The sequence below is a fragment of the Eleutherodactylus coqui genome, chromosome 5 (genome assembly GCF_035609145.1).
Source record: "Eleutherodactylus coqui strain aEleCoq1 chromosome 5, aEleCoq1.hap1, whole genome shotgun sequence".
Classification (NCBI taxonomy): Eukaryota; Metazoa; Chordata; class Amphibia; order Anura; family Eleutherodactylidae; genus Eleutherodactylus; species Eleutherodactylus coqui.
In genome coordinates, this window is record NC_089841.1 from 58,466,643 (window position 1) to 58,486,258 (window position 19,616).

Sequence of the window (19,616 nt, forward strand, 5' to 3'; positions counted from 1 at the left end):
AGATGAGCGAGCACCAAAATGCTCGGGTGCTCGTTACTCGGGACAAAATTATCGCGATGCTCGAGGGTTCGTTTCGAGTAACGAACCCCATTGAAGTCAATGGGCGACTCGAGCATTTTTGTATATCGCCGATGCTCGCTAAGGTTTCCATTTGTGAAAATCGGGGCAATTCAAGAAAGTGATGGGAACGACACAGCAACGGATAGGGCAGGCGAGGGGCTACATGTTGGGCTGCATCTCAAGTTCCCAGGTCCCACTATTAAGCCACAATAGCGGCAAGAGTGGCCCCCCCCCCCCCAACAACTTTTACTTCTGAAAAGCCCTCATTAGCAATGCATACCTTAGCTAAGCACCACACTACCTCCAACAAAGCACAATCACTGCCTGCATGACACTCCACTGCCACTTCTCCTGGGTTACATGCTGCCCAACCCCCCCCCCCCGCACGACCCAGTGTCCACAGCACACACCAAACTGTCCCTGCGCAGCCTTCAGCTGCACTCATGCCACACCACCCTCATGTCTATTTATAAGTGCATCTGCCATGAGGAGGAACGGCAGGCATACACTGCAGAGGGTTGGCACGGCTAGGCAGCGACCCTCTTTAAAAGGGGCGGGGCGATAGCCCACAATGCTGTACAGAAGCAATGAGAAATATAATCCTGTGCCACCGCCATCAGGAGCTGCACATGTGGGCATAGCAATGGGGAACCTATGTGCCACACACTATTCATTCTGTCAAGGTGTCTGCATGCCCCAGTCAGACCGCATTTTTTTATAAATAGTCACAGGCAGGTACAACTCCGCAATGGGAATTCCGTGTGCACCCACAGCATGGGTGGCTCCCTGGAACCCACCGGCTGTACATTAATGTATCCCATTGCAGTGCCCATCACAGCTGAGGTAACGTCCGATTAAATGCAGGTGGGCTTCGGCCCACACTGCATGCCCCAGTCAGACTGGGGTTCTTTAGAAGTGGACACATGCAGTTACAACTCCGTGTGGACCCACAGCATGGGTGGGTGCCAGGAAGCCACCGGCGGTACATAAATATATCCCATTGCATTGCCCATCACAGCTGAGGTAATGTCATGTTTAATGCAAGTGGGCTTCGGCCCACACTGCATGCCCCAGTCAGACTGGGGCTCTTTAGAAGTGGACACATGTAGTTACAACTCCATGTGGACCCACGGCATGGGTGGCTCCCTGGAACCCACCGGCGGTACATAAATATATCCCATTGCAGTGCCCAACACAGCTGATGTAACGTCAGCTTTTATGCAGGTGGGCAAAAAATTTATTGGATTACACTGTAGGCGAGGGCCCCAAAAAATTGGTGTACCAACAGTACTAATGTACGTCCGAAAAATTGCCCATGCCCAACCAAGAGGGCAGGTGAAACCCATTAATCGCTTTGGTTAATGTGGTTTAATTTGTAACTAGGCCTGGAGGCAGCCCAGTTAAAATAAAAATTGGTTCAGGTGAAAGTTCCAACGCTTTAAAGAGCATTGAAACGTATAAAAATTGTTTACAAAAATTATATGACTGAGCCTTGTGGCCCTAAGAAAAATTGCCCGTTCGGCGTGATTACGTCAGGTTTCAGGAGGAGGAGCAGGAGGAGGAGGATGAATATTATACACAGATTGATGAAGCTAAAAGGTCCACGTTTTTGATGGTGATAGAGAACCATGTTTCCATCCGCGGGTGCAGCCTACGTATTGTTTAGGTATCGCTGCTGTCCGCTGGTGGAGAAGAGAAGTTTGGGGAAATCCAGGCTTTGTTCATCTTGATGAGTGTTAGGCTGCATTCACATGAACGTATATCGGCTCGGTTTTCACGCCGAGCCGATATACGTTGTCCTCATGTGCAGGGGGTGGGAGGCTGGAAGAGCCCAGGAGCAGGAACTGAGCTCCCGCCACCTCTCTGCCTCCTCTCCGCCCCTCTGCACTATTTGCAATGGGGAGAGGTGGGTCAGGGGCGGGGCTACGTTCCGAGAATTAGCCACGCCCCCAGCCCACCTCTCCCCATTGCAAATAGTGCAGAGGGGCGGAGAGGAGGCAGAGAGGGGGCGGGAGCACAGTTCCTGCTCCTGGCTCTTCCATCCTCCCCCCCCCCTGCACACGAGGACAACGTATATCGGCTTGGAGTGAAAACCGAGCCGATATACGTTTGTCTGAATGCAGCCTTAGCCTGTCGGCACTGTCGGTTGACAGGCGGGTACGCTTATCTGTGATGATTCCCCCAGCCGCACTAAACATCCTCTCTGACAAGACGCTAGCCGCAGGACAAGCAAGCACCTCCAGGGCATACAGTGCGAGTTCAGGCCACGTGTCCAGCTTCGACACCCAGTAGTTGTAGGGGGCAGAGGCATCACGGAGGACGGTCGTGCGATCGGCTACGTACTCCCTCACCATCCTTTTACAGTGCTCCCGCCGACTCAGCCTTGACTGGGGAGCCGTGACACAGTCTTGCTGGGGAGCCAGAAAGCTGTCAAAGGCCTTAGAGAGTGTTCCCCTGCCTGTACTGTACATGCTGCCTGATCTGTGCGCCTCCCCTGCTACCTGGCCCTCGGAACTGCGCCTTCGGCCACTAGCGCTGTCGGATGGGAATTTTACCATCAGTTTGTCCGCCAGGGTCCTGTGGTATAGCATCACTCTCGAACCCCTTTCCTCTTTGGGTATGAGAGTGGAAAGGTTCTCCTTATACCGTGGGTCGAGCAGTGTGTACACCCAGTAATCCGTAGTGGCCAGAATACGTGTAACGCGAGGGTCACGAGAAAGGCATCCTAACATGAAGTCAGCCATGTGTGCCAGGGTACCTGTACGCAACACATGGCTGTCCTCACTACGAAGATCACTTTCAGGATCCTCCTCCTCAGGCCATACACGCTGAAAGGATGACAGGCAAGCAGCATGGGTACCCTCAGCAGTGGGCCAAGCTGTCTCTTCCCCCTCCTCCTCATCCTCCTCATGCTCCTCCTCCTCAACGCGCTGAGATATAGACAGGAGGGTGCTCTGACTATCCAGCGACATACTGTCTTCCCCCGGCTCTGTTTCCGAGCGCAAAGCGTCTGCCTTTATGCTTTGCAGGGAACTTCTCAAGAGGCGTAGCAGAGGAATGGTGACGCTAATGATTGCAGCATCGCCGCTCACCATCTGGGTAGACTCCTCAAAGTTTCCAAGGACCTGGCAGATGTCTGCCAACCAGGCCCACTCTTCTGTAAAGAATTGAGGAGGCTGACTCCCACTGCGCTGCCCATGTTGGAGTTGGTATTCCACTATAGCTCTACGCTGCTCATAGAGTCTGGCCAACATGTGGAGCGTAGAGTTGCACCGTGTGGGCACGTCGCACAGCAGTCGGTGCACTGGCAGATGAAACCGATGTTGCAGGGTGCGCAGGGTGGCAGCGTCCGTGTGGGACTTGCGGAAATGTGCGCAGTGCCGGCGCACCTTTCCGAGCAGGTCTGACAAGCGTGGGTAGCTTTTCAGAAAGCGCTGAACCACCAAATTAAAGACGTGGGCCAGGCATGGCACGTGCGTGAGGCTGCCGAGCTGCAGAGCTGCCACCAGGTTACGGCCGTTGTCACACACGACCATGCCCGGTTGGAGGCTCAGCGGCGCAAGCCAGCGGTCGGTCTGCTCTGTCAGACCCTGCAGCAGTTCGTGGGCCGTGTGCCTCTTATCTCCTAAGCTGAGTAGTTTCAGCACGGCCTGCTAACACTTGCCCACCGCTGTGCTGCCACGCCGCGTGACACCGACTGCTGCCAACGTGCTGCTGCTGACACATCTTGATTGCGAGACAGAGGTTGCGGAGGAGGAGGAGGAGGGTGGTTTAGTGGAGGAAGCATACACCGACGCAGATACCACCACCGAGCTGGGGCCCGCAATTCTGGGGGTGGGTAGGACGTGAGCGGTCCCAGGCTCTGACTCTGTCCCAGCCTCCACTAAATTCCCCCAATGTGCCGTCAGGGAGATATAGTGGCCCTGCCCGCCTGTGCTTGTCCACGTGTCTGTTGTTAAGCGGACCTTGGCAGTAACCGCGTTGGTGAGGGCGCATACAATGTTGCGGGAGACGTGGTCGTGCAGGGCTGGGACGGCACATCGGGAAAAGTAGTGGCGACTGGGAACTGAGTAGCGCGGAGCCGCCGCCGCCATCATACTTTTGAAAGCCTCCGTTTCCACAACCCTATATGGCAGCATCTCCAGGCTGATAAATTTGGCTATGTGCACGTTTAACGCTTGAGCGTTCGGGTGCGTGGCGGCGTACTTGCGCTTGCGCTCCAACACTTGCGCTAGCGACGGCTGGACGGTGCGCTGACAGACATTGGTGGATGCGGCCGAGGACAGCGGAGTTGAGGGTGTGGGTGCAGGCCAGGAGACGGTAGTGCCTGTGTCCTGAGAGGGGGGTTGGATCTCAGTGGCAGGTTGGGGCACAGGGGGAGAGGCAGTGATGCAAACCGGAGGCGGTGAACGGCCTTCGTCCCACCTTGTGGGGTACTTGGCCATCATATGTCTGCACATGCTGGTGGTGGTGAGGCTGGTGGTGGTGGCTCCCCGGCTGATCTTGGCGCGACACAGGTTGCACACCACTGTTCGTCGGTCGTCTGCACTCTCAGTGAAAAACTGCCAGACCTTTGAGCACCTCGGCCTCTGCAGGGTGGCATGGCGCGAGGGGGCGCTTTGGGAAACAGTTGGTGGATTATTCGGTCTGGCCCTGCCTCTACCCCTGGACACCGCACTGCCTCTTCCAACCTGCCCTGCTGCTGCCCTTGCCTCCCCCTCTGAAGACCTGTCCTCAGTAGGCGTAGCAAACCAGGTGGAGTCAGTCACCTCATCGTCCTGCTGCTCTTCCTCCGAATCCTCTGTGTGTTCCTCCCTCGGACTTACTGCCCTTACTACTACCTCACTGATAGACAACTGTGTCTCATCGTCATCGTCCACCTCACCCACTGAAAGGTCTTGAGACAGTTGCCGGAAGTCCCCAGCCTCATCCCCCGGACCCCGGGAACTTTCCAAAGGTTGGGCATCGGTCACGACAAACTCCTCCAGTGGGAGAGGATTCGGAACCCTTGCTGCCCATTCTGGGCAGGGGCCCGGGAACAGTTCCTGGGAGTCTGCCTGCTCCTCAGAATGTGTCATTGTAATGGAGTGAGGAGGCTGGGAGGAAGGAGGAGCAGCAGCCAGAGGATTCAGAGTTGCAGCAGTGGACGGCGCAGAACTCTGGGTGTTCGATAGATTGCTGGATGCACTTTCTGCCATCTACGACAGGACCTGCTCACACTGCTCATTTTCTAATAAAGGTCTACCGCGTGGACCCATTAATTGTGAGATGAATGTGGGGACGCCAGAAACGTGCCTCTCTCCTAATCCCGCAGCAGTCGGCTGCGATACACCTGGATCAGGAGCTCGGCCTGTGCCCACACCCTGACTTGGGCCTCCGCGTCCTCGCCCGCGTCCACGTCCTCTAGGCCTACCCCTACCCCTCAGCATGGTGTATTACCAATAGTGCAGAACAGAACGCTGTAATTAAATGTGCAGCTTATTGGCCTGTGGTTGGAGGCTGACTTCGCTTACGGAACGCCAGGAAATAATTTTGCGCAAGCCTGCTGTAACACTTAGCTGGCTGCGTATGAATTAGGAGGACAACTACACCCAGCACAGACCCAGTACACTGAGGACAGTCACAGGCAGCCCAAATAGATTTTTTTTCCCCAAATGTTTTTGGAAAGGCCCACTGCCTATATTCAATAAATATATGTCTTCTGTCCCTGCCTCACCACTACTGGCCCTGGAGTATGTAAAATAACTGCAGACTGTTGCACTGTGGACAGGAATACAGCGGTGATGTAACAGCCAACACAGAGCCAGGAAATAATTTTGCGCAAGCCTGCTGTAACACTTAGCTGGCTGCGTATGAATTAGGAGGACAACTACACCCAGCACAGACCCAGTACACTGAGGACAGTCACAGGCAGCCCAAATAGATTTTTTTTCCCCAAATGTTTTTGGAAAGGCCCACTGCCTATATTCAATAAATATATGTCTTCTGTCCCTGCCTCACCACCACTACTGGCCCTGGAGTATGTATAATTACTGCAGGGCGCAATGCTCTGCACGGCCGATATACAAAAAAAAAAAAAAAAAAGTGCAACACTGCAAAAAGCAGCCTCCACACTACTGCACACGGTTAGATGTGGCCCTAAGAAGGACCGTTGGGGTTCTTGAAGCCTAAAATACTCCTAACACTCTCCCTATAGCAGCTCCGGCACCAACAGCACTTTCCCTCCTCTATGTCAGAATAAATCTGTGGCGAGCCGCGGGAGGGGCCGATTTTTATACTCGGGTGACACCTGATCTCCCCAGCCACTCACTGCAGGGGGGTGGTATAGGGCTTGAACGTCCCAGGGGGAAGTTGTAATGCCTTCCCTGTCTTTCTATTGGCCAGAAAAGCGCGCTAACGTCTCAGAGATGAAAGTGAAAGTAACTCGAACTTCGGGTGGTACTTGTCACGAGTAACGAGCATCTCGAACACGCTAATACTTGAACGAGTATCAAGCTCGGACGAGTACGTTCGCTCATCTCTAGCGCTAAACATGCGGGGAAGGGAAATGAAATTGACTCGAGTACCGTGTGGTGTTCCTGTCGAGTAATGAGCATCTCGCGTACCCTAATACTCGAACGAGTGTGCTCGTTCATCTCTAATAATTAACAAAATCTACAATTATGGTGTTTATTTTTTTTTTTTGCATTCACAGTGATATCAATGTTTAACAAAAATGAATATCCATAACGCTCCAGCACTCTGAATGCGAAAATGGATATGTCCCATGTGGATTCTCTGTCTAACCAGATCTGATTTCAAAGTGAAACATTTCCCACATTCAGAACCTGAACTTGGCTCTGCCCCTGCGTGAACCCTCTGATGTCTAACAAAATATGATTGCTGGGTAAAACATTTCCCACATAAATATACGACTTCTCTTCTGTGTGACTTCTCTCATGTTTAACAAGACTTAATTTCCGAGTAAAGTATTTCCCACATTGACGACAAGAAAATGTCTTCGAGTGAGATCTCTGATGTTCCACAAGACCTGATTTTTGGATAAAACATTTCCCACATTCTGAACATGAAAATGGCTTCTCTCCTGTGTGAATTCTATGATGTCTAACCAGATGCGATTTCACAGCAAAACATCTACCACATTCTGAGCATGAAAATGGTTTCTCTCCTGTGTGAATTCTCTGATGTGTAACAAGATCTGCTTTCATTGTAAAACATTTCCCACACTCAGGACATAAATATGGTTTCTCTCCTGTGTGAGTTCTCTGATGTCTAACAAGATATGATTTCTGCTTAAAGCATTTCCCACACTCTGAACATGAATATGGTTTCTCTCCTGTGTGAATTCTTTGATGTGCATTAAGAGTTGATTTCACAGTAAAACATTGATCACATTCTGAACATGAAAATGGCTTTGCCCTTGTGCGAGCTTTTTGATGTTTAACGTTACTTCTGTGAGTTTTATCTTGCTTAACAGTCTGTGATGCATCAGAAGACAGAGCCTGTTTAAAAGGATCAGACGATAGATATTTGCTGTAAACGGCTAAGTTTTTATCTGGGATAATGGTGGGCTCTTCTAATGTATCTTGTGCAATATTACAATCTTCTGCTTGAATATCTGAAGATACCAGATGTTCCCCAGAACTCCTTGTAGTGGCATCTGACAACAATAAAATGTATTTTTTGTTATTTTGGAATAAAAATGAGAAATTAGTTATTTTATAACATTTGTACATACAATTTCCATACAAAACAGGAAAGAATGTAGCATATTTTAGTAAGTAATCCCTTCCCCCTGTGTACATCACAGAGGTGTAGGGTGGATGTGAAGTGTGCTCGGGAGCCACGCCTGCTGCTTACCCAGTGGGTTCTGGCTGTTTGAAGCAGATGACACCTGGTAGCTCTGATCACAGCGGTTTCATACTGAATGCAAAATTTCAGCCAGAGAAAGGGGGTTGGCCCCCTGTGATGGGATAGCGGAATGCCAACAGTTGCCAATGGTAGACCTGAGCCTAGTTAAGGTTTCCGGGATTGCCATGAATCTAACCATAATAAACCCTGCCATGGCAAGGTTTAATATATGAATGTTAAAACTTAAATATACTGCAATACTGGAGTATTGCAGTAAGGGCTCAGTCACACGGGCGCTTATTGCCGCAATTTGCGCATGCGCATGCGTCCGGCGATTTTTTAAAACCATTGCTTTGCAATGGTATCGGACACATGAGCGCTTTTTATGCGCTCGTCCGATAAATTAGAGAACAGAAATCGCAGATCGCACCTATGTGCGATCTGCGATTCCTGTTCTCTTCTCTATATACGCTCAATGGGGCCGGCGGCAGCAGCGCCGACCCCATTGAGAACATATAGAAGACAAATCATTCTTCTCTTCCACAGCTGGAACAGCTGTAGCAGAGAAGAACGATGTTTGCCCATTGAATTCAATGGAGCCGGCAATACAGCCGACTCCATTGAAAGCAATGGGCTGCCGGCGTGCGCGGGATGAATTGTCGGGAAGGGGTTAAATATATAACCCCTTCCCTGCAATGCATCCTGAAAAGTGAAAAAATAAAAAAAAAGGATGTACTCACCTGTTCGCGGCAGCCTGAGATCCCCGCGGCCGTCCTGCAGTGGGTGTGAAGGGGGTGTGACTCAGGCTTGCCCCTGATTGGCTCAGCCTGAGCCAATCAGAGGCTGATCTCAGTCACACCCATTCATGAATTCATGAATGGGTGTGACTGAGACTTGCCTCTGATTGGCTCAGTGCTGAGCCAATCAGGGGCAAGCCTGAGTCACACCCCCTTCACACCCACTGCAGGATGGCCGCGGGGATCTCCGGCTGCCAGGAGCAGTTAAGTACATACATTTTTTTTATTTTTTCACTTTTCAGGATGCATTGTAGGGAAGGGGTTATATATTTAACCCCTTCCCGACAATTCATCCCACACTCGCCCGCAGCGCTTGCATTCAATGGAGCCGGCTGTATTGCCGGCTCCATTGAATGCAATGCGCTGGACAGCTCCGGCCCGTTTCTAATGAAACGCGGCTAGGAGCAGATTTTCGGGCGATTTTTCGGCGCCGGTCACGCGATTTGCGCATGCGCATCCGTCATGCTATGCGCAAATCGCATGAAAAAACGCCCGTGTGACTAAGGCCTAAATTGTAAAAGTGATAAAATGATAGCAACTTCAAGTGCCCTAAGTGGACTGAAAAATTTTCAACCAAATTCAAACGAAAAAAAATTGCGTTTTTTCAATTTCCCCCACTTAAAAATGTTTTAAAGTTTTCAAATATATTATATGGTGCATTAAAAACTATTAAAAAATACAAGTCATTCCACAAAAAACAAGCTCTCATACAGCTATGTCAGAGAATCAGGAAAGCTATGAAAGGGGAGGATGAACAAAAAACAAAAAAATGACTGGTAGTGAAAACGGTTGACCAAAACAGTGGTTGTAAAACAGATCACAATCTCCAGGTACACTTCAGGGCTTGGAGCTGCAGATCAGGAGCTTCTCTTGCGAATTTCTGCTTCTGTGTTGAAGCCAACAACTTCATCGGTTTATGGTTCAGTGTCCTTTCTAGTAAATGCTTAGTGAGAAATCCTGTGAGTCGGTGCCATCAGTGGTGTCTGTCCCACATTCCCCTACAACTACCTGCACTATATAGCACAGAGAGGGGCAGAGCGAAAGAGTACGAGGGTCATAATGAAGAAGTCTGACTTTGGAGCATATTAAAATTATCAAATCACCAGTCACTTCTATTCTATTATAATCTCCTGGCTTTAACTAATAAAATATGTATTAACCCCTTCCCGCTCCAGGATGTACATTTACGTCCTGGAGCATCGGGATATGTATGAAGAGATCGCGGGGCGACCTCTCTTCATACAGCGCGGGCGTCAGCTGTTTATTACAGCTGATACCCACAGCAATAGCGGCTATTAACCCTTTAAATGCCGCTGTCAATTCTGACAGCGGCATTTAAATCCCCTGAATGATGTTCGGGGGTCCCGTACGCATATTAGCACTTTCTGCTTAGCTTAAGCAGCGCTGCTGATTAGAGCCACCTGATTGGCTCTTCGGCACCACGTGACTACACAGCGTGCACGCGGATTGCCTTCAGCAGCACGGGGTTAGGGTTTAGGGTTAGGTGTAGGGTTAGTTTTAGGGTTAGTGTTTAGGGTTAGGTTTAGGGTTAGTTTTAGGGTTAGTGTTTAGGGTTAGGTTTAGGGTTGGGGTTAGGTAACCCTAAACCTAACCCTAAACCTAACCCCGTGCTGCTTAAGTGTAGTGTGTAGTGTATGTCTGCTTAACTGTAGTGTGTAGTGCACGGCTGCTGAAGGCAATGCGCGTGCACGTTGTGTAGTCACGTGGCGCCGAAGAGCCAATCAGGCGGCTCTAATCAGCAGCGCTGCTTAAGCTAAGCAGAAAGTGCTAATATGCGTCCCGTACGACCCCACACGGTGAGATTGGGGGAGCCGTGCAGGTGTCATGGCAGCCGGGGGCCTTCTGAAAGGCCCCAGGGCTGCCTTAGAAGACTGCCTATCAAAAAGCAGTATGACGTAATGCTATAGCATTACGTCATACTGCAGGAGTGATCAAAGCATCACATGTTGTAGTCCTCCAGAGGGACTTAAAAGTAAAGTTAAAAAAAGATTAATAAAGTTTTTTTTAATTGTAAAAAAAAAGTAATAAAAGTCTAAATCACCCCCCTTTTGCCATATCTACAATTAAGAAATCTAAATCATAAAATAAAAAAGCATATTTGGTATCGCCGCGTTCGAAAAAGTCTGATCTATCAAAGTAGCACATTATTTACCCCGCATGGTGAACGTCGTCCGAAAAAAAAATAAAGAACGCCAGAAGTGCACTTTTTCAGTCACCCTGTCTCCCAGAAAGAAACGCAATAAAAAGTGATCAAAAAGTCATATGTATTCCAAATTGGTATTATCAGAAACTACAGGACATCCCGCAAAAATTGAGTCCTTGCTCAACTACGTCGACAAAAAACTTAAAAAGTTATTGCACGCAGAAAATGACCGCAGAAAATAACTGAAAAAAATAAATGTCTTTGAAAACAAAAGTAGAGTAGTATAGTAAAAAAAAAAAAACTATACAAGTTTGGTATTGCAGTAATCGTACTGACCTGTAGAATAAAGTTATCATGTTGTTTTTGTTGCAGTTTGTGCGCCGTAGAAACAAAAAGCACTGAAAGATAGCGGAATGCCTTGTTTTTTGCATTTTACTCCACTTAGAATTTTGTAAAAGTTTTTCAGTACATTATAAAGTACTTTAAATAGCGCCATTGAAAACTACAACTCGTCTCACACAAAACACGCCCTCATACAGCAGCGTCGATGGATAAATAAAGGAGTTACGATTTTTTAAAGGGGGGAGGGAAAAACGAAAATGGAAAAAAAGGGCAGCGTCATTGAGGGGTTGAAAACAAAAACAGCAGCAAAAGTTTGGACTTATAAGTAGCTGATTGTGGTTGCCATTACCATTGGGGCACAGAAGGGGCCTAAAAAGAAAGCATGCAAAATAATTTGCAGTAGTGTTTTTCGAAAGTCTTAGGCTCAGTGTTCAAGGTACAGTACATAAACTGTATATTCCATACAAAAAAAGTTTTTGGCCATTTCTGCACCAACATTTTTCTGAATCCTAAAAAAACTTCTTCAAAATCTATAATGAAGCAGAATTTCAATACATGGTACATGCAAAAATGCTTTTTTTTAACTACTCAATTTAACCCCTTAACAGCTGCCCATACACCTTCAGTCATTAAGGGGCTTCATTCTGATGCGCCGTCTTTTGAAGGCGACTGCAGAATAGAGCCTAACAAAGGTGTCTCCCATGCAACTGAGAGCAGATAATCAGCTGTTGGATAACAGCTTGGTATCTGATCAAACAGCGGGGACCAGAAAGAAATAGACTTTGGTACTCACCGAAAAGCCTCTTTCTTGTCTCATCGGTTGGGGGACAATGCTCTAAATCATGGGATATAGCTACTGGCCACTAGGGGGTGGCACTAAGCAGAGAAGTGTTAGCCATGCCTACTCGCTATATTCCTCCTGTTGGCACGAGTAGAGTACCCGAAATGGATGAGACGCGAAAGAGACTTTACGGTGAGTACCAAAGTCTATTTTTCCCATCCCATTTGGGTAAAACAGCTCTAGACCACGGGATGACCAAAAGCAGTTCCTGTTTAGGGTGGTAATTTGATGACACTTGCGGTCAGCTGATGGCAGTCTGCAGAACTCTGTGCCCCAGAGTGGAGTCTGAAGATGCTAATATATCAACACAATAAAATTCTGAAAAAGGGTGTAAGGAGGACCAAGTGGTACACACCTGGGTGGCAAAAGCCCTATTCTGAACAGCCCATGATGCCCCCCTGCCTAAGCCGAATGCGCTGTGACCCAGAGGGAGGGCGGTTTTCTTCCCACATGGTAGGCTTCGGAAAAGGACACCGAGGGCCGACACCTGTCTTTTTAAGTAACTGAGGCACTGACTCCAGACGGCTCTGCAAAAAGGAAAGGAACCAAGGCAGGGAGAAATGCATAGACCTTGGAAGAAGAAAACTTCCAAGCCTTTATCACAGTTTGAATTATCAATTTTCCAAAGCCATGCGATCTTAAGACTGCGGCCTCAACAACCATGCCGTTAAAGGTAGCGTGGACAAATTGGGGTGGCAGAGGGGTTCCTAAGAGAGAAAGTCGGGCTGTAGCGGAAGGCGCCATAGAGCATTACCTAGGAGGTTGAAGAGCTCCACTTACAATGTTCTGCGTGACCAATCTGGAGCCACGAGGATGACTGAAACGCCCTCCTGCCTGATTTTCTTGAGCAGTTGCGAGATCAGAGAGAGCAAAGTAAACACGTATGGGAACCGGAATTCTTCTCACGAGATCACAAGGGCGTCCAACATGCAAGCCAAGGGATTCTGGTATCAGCACATAAAGGCCAGCAACTTGTGGTTGAACCTGGAGGCCATTAGATATACGTCCGGCTGGCACCATCTGCGGCAAATCAACTGAAATACCTCGAGATGCAGTAGCCACTTCCCCAGGGAAGCTGTCTTCCTGCTGAGGTAGTTGGCCACCCAGTTGTCTACTTCTGGAATGTGAATTGCCGAGAGCCAACAGATGTTCCTCAGCCCAGGCCAGAATTTTTGCAATTTCCGACATGGCTCTCACACTGTGGGTCCCTCCCTGGTGATTATTGTATGCAACCAATGTCACGTTGTCGGTCTGGACCCGTACTGGAAGACCTCTTAATTGAGTGCTTAAGAAGTAGAAAGATGGCTTGAAGTTCTAGTATGTTTATAGGCAATCTGGACTCCCGGGGGGTCCAGACACCCTGCACACTGAAACTCTGAAAGGATTTCCCCCAGCAGGTCTGGCTGTCGTCCATAGTAAGCAACTACCACTGGAGGGTCCCCAGGGAGCGACATTGGGGAATTTGAAGAGAATCCAGCCACCACTGGAGGGAGCACTGGGTTTGAGGAGGTACAGAGATCCTTTGTCCTAGAGACCCTACAAAACTGTCCCACAGAGAAATGATGGTCCATTGAAGGGATAGGGCATTTTCCTGCCTATACTGGATCACCTTGAAGGTTGAAACCATGAGACCCAGCACTCGCATGCAGTGGCGAAAGGATATACGCAGAGAGCGTATCGGTCCTCAACGCGACACAGTTTTTCCGGTGGCAAAAAGCTTTTAGCATGTACTATGCTGAAGACCAGATCCAGAAAAATTATGCACTGCGCTGAGGTAAAGGACAATTTGGAAAATTGATGATCCATCTGAACCTGGCCAGAGTGTCCAATATGACCTGAAGACTTTGCAGGTTAGACTCCCGAGTAGGAGGTTTTATCAGGATGTTGTCCAAATAAAGAATGGCCACAATCCCCCTCAGATGGAAGAGTGCCATGACTGCCACCAACACCTTGGAAAAACGCAGTGTGCAGTAGCCAGCCCGAATGGAAGGGCTGCAAACTGGTAATGCCTGGACCGAACGGCAAACCACAGGAAACGATGCACCTGACAAATGGGGATGTGCAGATAGGCGTCTTTGATGTCTATGGACAAGAGGAATTTGCCCGGCTACATGGACGCCATGACTGACCTTAGGGATTTCGTGCAAATGTGCTGAACTCTTATGTAGCAATTTAGGACCTAAATGATCCATCTTTTTTTCGCCACAGTGAATAGATTTGAATAAAAACCTCTGTAATGCTGGGAGGACGAGACTCACACTATGACGCTCTGAGCAAGCAGGTCGCAAATAGAATGGATCATGGCTCTAGAACCCATGAGTCAGCAATGTGTGAAAGTCAGGTTTTCCCGAACAGGGTCAGCCGTCCCCCACACTCTAGAAACCCTGGGTGGGGGCTGCCCTTCATGTAGAAGATTTGATGGAAAATGGCTTACCATGCTGGTGACATGGGTGCCATGCCAGTCTTGGCTTGAAGGAGGGACCTTGCATCTGTCGCCTGAGGCTCGAGGGGACCACTCCCTACCCTGGCATCAGAAATGATCTTGTCCATCCGAGAACCGAACATCCTTAAGCCCCCAAAGGGAAGGCGTGCAGGAGGCAGCATTGACCTTACAGGCCTTCAACCACAGGGTGTGCCGTATGACTATGGATTAGGCAAATGCCCGAGCTCTCTGAGCCTTGCCACATTAAGGTATGCCTCACAAACTTATCTTCCTACATGATCAATTTGTTGGGCCGGCTCCAATGGAGCTGATCCTGAACGCAATCGGCTAGGATAGCTCTCTAAAAGCTTGCTTGTCATCAATATCAGATTTAGAAGCCAGATTAGAAGACTTACCCTGCAATTGACTACGGCATCGCGAGTTTAATTGTGCACAAAGAGATTGCATGAGTGGCTCTAGATGACCCCAGTCTCAGCTTCTTGGCCTTGTAGTCGGACATGGCACTCCCAAAACAGCAACTGCCAGCAACTTACAGGAGGAATATAGCAAGTGGGGGAGGAATATAGCAAATAGAGGAGCAAAGTGCAGGTAGAGCTTACCAATGGACTAGAACTGTAGCAGCAGTGCTGTCCTCGCAGGGAAACTCCTGACGTGGAACTACAAATACAAAAACGCCCCGTCTGCCCTATAAAACGCTGGAGATACGTGGGGGTGACACTGAGCTTTAGTTCTGTTGACTAATCAGCTCTGATATTCAGGCAGAGCAGCCTGCACTGTGATTGTTGGGGGCGAGTGCCTGACGTTACTGTGCACTGGACCACCCCCAGAAGACGCCTAGGCCCAAAGCCAGGGACTATATTAGCAGGAAGAACCTGCGCAGCCACTTGCCGCCAACGTGCATCAAGCCCAACCTTCGACAGAGGCACCCCCAAACCTGCACCATGCCGGATGCCCCTACAGCCGGGAAATCCCAGGAGAAGTCTATAGAGCATGGAGCCTCCAAGCTTCCCAGAGGGGCACTGTCAAGGTAAGCCCACAACCACTACATGCAGCACACAGACAGCATTAGAAACATTCACCAGAGACCCCTTAGTAACCCACCGTAATGTAGGGGGGGGGAAGGAAAAAAGCCATCCTGGACTCCAGCAGTGTACCTCCTGCAGCCACAATCCTTAGAGCTAGGTGTATGGGGTACTCTGGATACAGAAAAAGGTGGCACACTATAGCTGGCGGGTTAACGTGCCTGTTAGATTCAGAGCACGGACCCCCTTTTCTTCAGAGGATGGGGATGACAACAGTAAGCTAAAGATTCATCCCCTGTTCGCCCGCCTCGGTCGGGGTAACGGGTGAGAGTCCTGCTTCCCCATTAATACCCTCCTTTGTATACCGTGCGATAGATAGGTGTGCCTCCTATGGATACAAGCTAAATCTGGTTAGCTCAGTGCCGGCAGGAGGAATATAGCTAGTAGGTGGAGCTAACGCTTCTTTGCTTAGTGCTTCTTCCCCTTGACCAGTAGCTATATCCCATTGTCTAGAGTCGCATAGATTCACTCAAAGACAAATTGAAATGTAGCAAGGACTCGTGAGATCAAAGAATTTTCTTCATCACAATCCAACTTCACTATGAATGTAAAAATGAAGTGTTACTTATGTGTCACAAAAACTACTTATGAAACAAAGCAATCGAGACAAACGTTCTCCCTAATTATTTTTGGGAAGCAAAAAAAAAAAGTTAAATCGCTGTGATCATCCCTAGAATTTCCTAGAGATGAACAGCGAGTCGTATTAGTTGGCCCAACGCGTTTCGCTCGAGGCGAGCTCCTCAGGGACTTGGATAGGCCTCTGATAGGAATATGCACCTAAGTGCAAAAAAATTGTTTTCTGACACTGGACAGTATCACTAGTATACAATCCTCTGTGGAAGATTAGCCTCCTGTAACCTCTGTTAACAATATAGAGGAGACGAGGAGGATAAAAGAGGGGAGTCTTTCTTATAGTCTATGAAATACACATGGAGAGGAGGATTGTGCATCAAATAGCCACTAGGTATACAATAGCTCTCCCCCAAAGGATTCAATGCTCTGTATCCTTCACTAAATTCCTTCTACATGTTATCTTGATAACGTTATACTATGTCTTACACTTTCCTGCTGATCTTTCTACCTGAATCTGAAAGCAGCTATTCAATATTTCATTCCATCCCTATCTGTTATTCTCTAATGGTAATACTAGCTGTTCTTATTCTAGCACAAAGCGAGACTAACAAGATGCCCCCCCCAAAAAAAAAATCAAAGAAATAAAATGATGAGCAAATAAGCCAATAGCCCAAATGGTAGGCTGCTGATGCAGGGATATAGTGAGTAGGTGGAGCTAACGCATCTTTGCTTAATGCTGCTTTCTCGTGGCCAGAAGCTATATCTCATGGTCTAGAGCTGTGCACGCTAACAGGACGGACAAGTAAGCCTCTGATCCCCGCTGTTTAACGCTAACAGAGGGATGGGGGCTTCCTCTCTCACCCATCGGACCCCCGTAATGTGATTGCAAACTGCCGATAAGTTGCTATGGCACTCGGGAGGCTTGAATATGGCCTCTGTGTCTTCCCATAGTGGCCTATGAGGCTCAGTCTGTGGCTGAGCTTCATAGGCTTTCTAATACACTGCTATACTGAAGTACAGTAGTGTATTAGAAGAATGATAAAATATGGTGATATTCAAGTCCCCCAGTGGGACGAAAGTAAAAAAGTAATTAAAAGGGGAAAAACCCTACCTTTTACCCTTTACTATGTAAAAAAAAATAGTACATTAGTAGATTATTTAACCAACAAAGTGAAAGTTTTACCTCTCGCTTTACAAAAAACAGAATAGAAAGTGATTAAAACATTGCATAGATCGACAAATGCTAACAATAAATATACAACTCCCACGAAAAAAAAAATCCTTACACAGCACCGCTGACTAAAAAAAAAGTTAGGAGTGAAAAGTGAAAAAGAACCCATTTCAATTGAAGCATAAGCTTATGCTTGACAAAGACCATATAGGTGGAAACGTTGCATATCTGTTGGATACCATAGAGTAACAATAAACCGTTTGGATCTTTTGAAAAAAAAAAATATGAAGTGGATATGAGTTCCTGAGTGCTGCACACCTCTCTCTACTGCTGGATTGGTTACTGAAGACTGGTGGGTCAACGGTCATTGTGTTGCTAGCACCTAGTACTGATTTCTCCCCCACTGTGTGGACATCTACAGTGTGCCGCTAGCTGCCTTTTGGCCATTAAAAAATACAACTTGTCTTGCAGAAAGCAATCCTTCTAGGGATGTGACAATGACAAAAACTGGAGAATTAGTCAATCAGGCTATATCACTAAGGGGTTAAGGTCTCCGACCACTTCCTTCATTGATTCCATTTGAGCAAGTCGTTCATTTTTATTCTTCTAAAGGCCATATGTCCTCCATATGTAACATTCTCAATACTAAGCCCACTGCACCACCCTATAAACATTCCTATATGAGCAAACTAGCTGGTATACCCGGCCTCGCTCAAGTTAATTTGATACGGGTGTTTACATCTTGTTTGCACTGAAAATTTTATGAAGCTACTTTAGAGTAACCGAAGAATAAAATATGCATACACATAAAGGAGCGTTAGATTCTCATCAGGCTGCATGTACTGATGTCCCTCTGCAGAATGTGCAACCCCTCGCACTCTCCTCATTTAGGACCTAAAAAATGCTGCTGTCAAATTTCATTCTTGTACGACAGCGAGACATTACATTACACAGGAGTGCACTTACTTTTGCAATAACCATTGAATAATCAAGTTGTGACCCCTTTATTTTTCCTACGTAGGACCTAAAGACTGCTTTTGCCAAATTTCATGTTTGTACGACATCGGGAAGTTAAGAGAATTAGATTTCGTACATTACACAGGGGTGCCAATACTTTTGCACTTAGCATTGAATTTTCAAGTTGTGACCCCTTTACTTTTTCTATAAAGAACCTAAAGAATGCTCCTGCCAAATTTCATGTTTGTATGACATCAGGAAGTTAGAGAATTAGTGGCGAGTCAGTGAGTCAATGAGTCAGTCAGTAAGGGTTTTCACCTTTATATATATATAGACTAGCTGATATACCCGGCTTCGCCTGAGTTAATTTGGTACTGGTGTTTATCTGGTGTTCACACGGAAAATCTTATGAAGTCGTGGTTACTTTAGAGATACCGAGAAAAAAAATATGTGCACTATTTTGCATGGTCCTTTGCGTTACTCAGGAAACACCACATGGAGGTAACCATGCGATGTTTCCGTTATATAAAATAACATCAGGAAGTGAGAGAATTAGATTCCGTACGTAAAATTTGTATGCTAATTATTTTACACTTAGAATTGAATAATCGAGTTGGGACCCATTAACTTTTCCTATTTATGACATAATCAATGCTTGTGCCAAATTTCAAGTTTCTGTGACATCGGAAAGTGAGAGAATTAGATTACGTACGTAAAATTTGGACGCTAATTCTTTTGCGCTTAGAATTGAATAATCTAGTTGGGACCCATTAGCTTTTCCTATTTTAGACAATCTATGCTCATGCCAAATTTCATGTTTCTACGATATCGAGAAATGAGAGAATTAGATTCCGTACGAAAAATTTTGGACGCCAATTCTTTTGCACCTAGAATTGAATAATCGAGTTGGGACCCATTAGTTTTTCCTATTTTGGACATAATTAATGTTCGTTCCAAATTTCATGTTTCTACGACATCGGGAAGTTGGAGAATTTTGGGCGAGTCAGTCAGTCAGTGAGCTATTGAGTCAGTGAGGGCTTTCATCTTTATATATATAGATGGGAGAGATAGCTAGGCAGAAATTTGCCTCCTAAACTTTGAAGTAGAATCTGGTCCGCCGCTGCTGCAAAAAAACTCCTAATGGACCCTTTACAAAGAAAACCAATACAAAACTTTAAAGGGGGTTGTTATTAAAATAAAACCCCGTCCCCCAACTGGGCCCTTCCTAAAATAACAAACTAGAGTATACACTTCTCTCCTGGGGCCCCAGGATGCAGCTGACAACCGGGGCTGGCATCAGTGACTTCCAGGTAGACAGCCCTGGCAGAAACATGT

General features: G+C 47.5%; 1 protein-coding gene across 1 annotated transcript in view; it reads right to left on the bottom strand.

Moving 5' to 3' along the window:
- Nucleotides 1–6,589: 6,589 nt before the first annotated feature.
- The window catches only part of LOC136627463 (zinc finger protein 585A-like), a 48,761-nt gene continuing 35,734 nt past the window's right edge, over nucleotides 6,590–19,616 (bottom strand). The window contains exon 8 of the mRNA XM_066602588.1: nucleotides 6,590–7,525. Within this exon, the coding sequence (XP_066458685.1) occupies nucleotides 6,858–7,525 (668 nt within the window). The 3' untranslated portion in view covers nucleotides 6,590–6,857. The remainder of the gene's footprint in view (nucleotides 7,526–19,616) is intronic.